The sequence below is a fragment of the Nycticebus coucang genome, chromosome 9 (genome assembly GCF_027406575.1).
Source record: "Nycticebus coucang isolate mNycCou1 chromosome 9, mNycCou1.pri, whole genome shotgun sequence".
NCBI classification, from domain to species: domain Eukaryota; kingdom Metazoa; phylum Chordata; class Mammalia; order Primates; family Lorisidae; genus Nycticebus; species Nycticebus coucang.
Window position 1 is genome coordinate 74,928,089 of NC_069788.1, and position 2,594 is coordinate 74,930,682.

At 38.1% G+C, this 2,594-nt stretch overlaps 1 protein-coding gene across 1 annotated transcript; it reads left to right on the forward strand.

The window, feature by feature from the left end:
- Positions 1-490: 490 nt before the first annotated feature.
- On the forward strand, positions 491-1,100 carry LOC128594318 (60S ribosomal protein L21-like). Its single transcript, XM_053603004.1, has one exon. The coding sequence runs from the start codon at positions 500-502 to the stop codon at positions 980-982; it is 483 nt and encodes a 160-aa protein (XP_053458979.1). The 5' UTR covers positions 491-499; the 3' UTR covers positions 983-1,100.
- The last annotated feature ends 1,494 nt before the right edge of the window (positions 1,101-2,594 follow it).

Sequence of the window (2,594 nt, forward strand, 5' to 3'; positions counted from 1 at the left end):
GAGGACGGAAGTTTATTGCAGATATCAATGAGTAAGTATGTGAACTAGTGGAAGTAAGAAAGGAAAGCGAGGAAGAAGCAGTGTTACAGGACATGGTAATAGATTTGATAGTAAGGGTAATGAGCAGAAGGGAAAAATTAAAGAAATATCCAAAATTTTAATCTTCTATATTAAGGAGATTTATGGCACCATAGGCAAAAATAGACATACACGAAGAAAGAGTTTGTTATGGAGAAAATAAAAATACTTTAATTTTAGATATAACTTTTGGGAGGCAGCTTAATATGAAAGACTTGAGTACAAATTTTATTTTTGCCATCTACTCACTGTGAGACCAGGGCAATTTTCTTTACCTCTCTTAATTACAATTTCATAGTAGGTAAAGTGAAGTTGGTAAAACCCACCTATAAGATGGTTAGGAGGATTAAATGAAATTTGTTTTAAAAATGCCTTTTGTAGCTTTTTGGCTGGAGACGCCATCTTCCAGTAATTCACCAGAATGACAAACACAAAGGGAAAGAGGAGAGGCACCCGATACATGTTCTCTAGGCCTTTCAGAAAACCTGGAGTTGTTCCTTTGGCCACATATATGCGAATCTACAAGAAAGGTGATATTGTAGACATCAAGGGAATGGGTACTGTTCAAAAAGGCATGCCACACAAATGTTACCATGGCAAAACTGGAAGAGTTTACAATGTTACCCAGCATGCTGTTGGCATTGTTGTAAACAAACAAGTTAAGGGCAAGATCCTCGCGAAGAGGATTAATGTTGGTATTGAGCATATTAAGCACTCTAAGAGCCAAGATAGCTTCCTGAAAAGTGTGAAGGAAAATGATCAGAAAAAGAAGGAAGCCAAAGAGAAAGTTACCTGGGTTCAACTGAAGCGCCAGCCTGCGCCACCCCGAGAAGCCCACTTTGTGAGAACTAATGGAAAGGAGCCTGAGCTCCTGGAACCCATTCCCTATGAATTCATGGCATAATAAGCATATAACATAGCACACAGGAGTACTAGTGGACCCATGTTTTTAGGAGCAAGAACCTATTTATTCCCCATGAGCTCATGGCATAATATGTGTACAGCAGGGGCACACAGGATAACCAATAGTCCCCATGTAACAGCGATACAAGGTGCTGGGACCTATTTCCCACGAATTCAAAAGTCAATCAACACTTTGTCACATTAAATGGCAAGGTGCCTCCCCGAGCTGCTGGAACCTCTTCCCCTGTGAATTCATGGCATGGTAGATACGAATAATAGCATAAAAATGTTTCTTGTTCATTCACTACAAGTGTGGGTTCCCCCCCCAAAGAAGTATTAAAGCAAATTTTAATGTGTCCTAAAAAAAAAAATGCCTTTTGTAGCACATAGCATACAATCAATAAAACAGATTTTTCTTGTTATAACTAAGTCTAATGATACCACTAAGAAATAAAGTTAAAACAGTAATTATTACTAGCTGACACAATTAATTGGAGGTATCAGTAGAAATGTTCCTTAGACAATCTGAGATAAGAAGTTGGAACTCATGAATATTTGGGACGGGAGAGTCATCTGTCAAGAGTAATAGTTGATGCTTTTTTAAAGAAGCATTAAAGTTATCCTATCTAGCAAGAAGGAAGAAGTGCTGAACTTGGAGAATCCCCACAGTTAGGGGATGTAAGGAAGAAGAGGAAATGTTCTACAAGACAAAGGCTTAATAAGTTGCTACCTTGCAAGGAGGAGGAAGAGGAAGAAGAGATGAAGGAGGAGGGTGAGAGAGGAGGAGGAGGAAGAAAAAGAAGGTTTTATCAGAGAGGGAATGAAATGAACGAGAATGCAATGTTAACGGAATTCAAGAGTGGTGATTTCAAGAAGGAAGTAAGCAGACATTTCCAAATATTGAAGAAAGGGCATATATTACTTACATTTCAGAATGATTTCAGGAATGTGGAATGATTTTCAAGACCCTTTATATTAATAGATATTAATATATAATATATTTAAGACCATATATTACTTACATTTCAGAATGATTTCAAGAATTTGGAGTGCTTCTCAAGACCCTACTACATATTAGCAAATGCTTTAACTTATAGGATATTTTCTAAGTGTACAAATTTATCACATTCAAAGAGAGACTTCCTTAGATATTAGAGTAATCAAATTTTAATTTAACACATAGGAAGGGTTTGTAATAGGCATTTTAAAGCACCAGACAGAGCAGTACTAGATTATGAAGATTATCTAATGGCATTTTAAATTTCTTACTTTCTTTTTTTTTTTTTTGAGACAGAATCTCACTATGTTGCCCTTGGTAGAGTGCTGTGGCGTCACAGCTCACAGCAACCTCAAACTCTTGGGCTTAAGTGATTCTCTTGCCTCAGCCTCCCAAGGAGCTGGGACTACAGGCACCCGCCACAACGCCCAGCTATTTTTTGGTTACAGTTGTCATTGTTGTTTAGCAGCCTCGGGGCTGGGCTTGAACCCGCCAACTTCGGTGTATGTGACTCATGCCCTACCCACTGAGCTACGGGCACCGCCTCTAATGGCATTATAATATGCAAATAGGAATAACATTTGGTGGGAAATAGCTCTTTAATATTAGAATATTT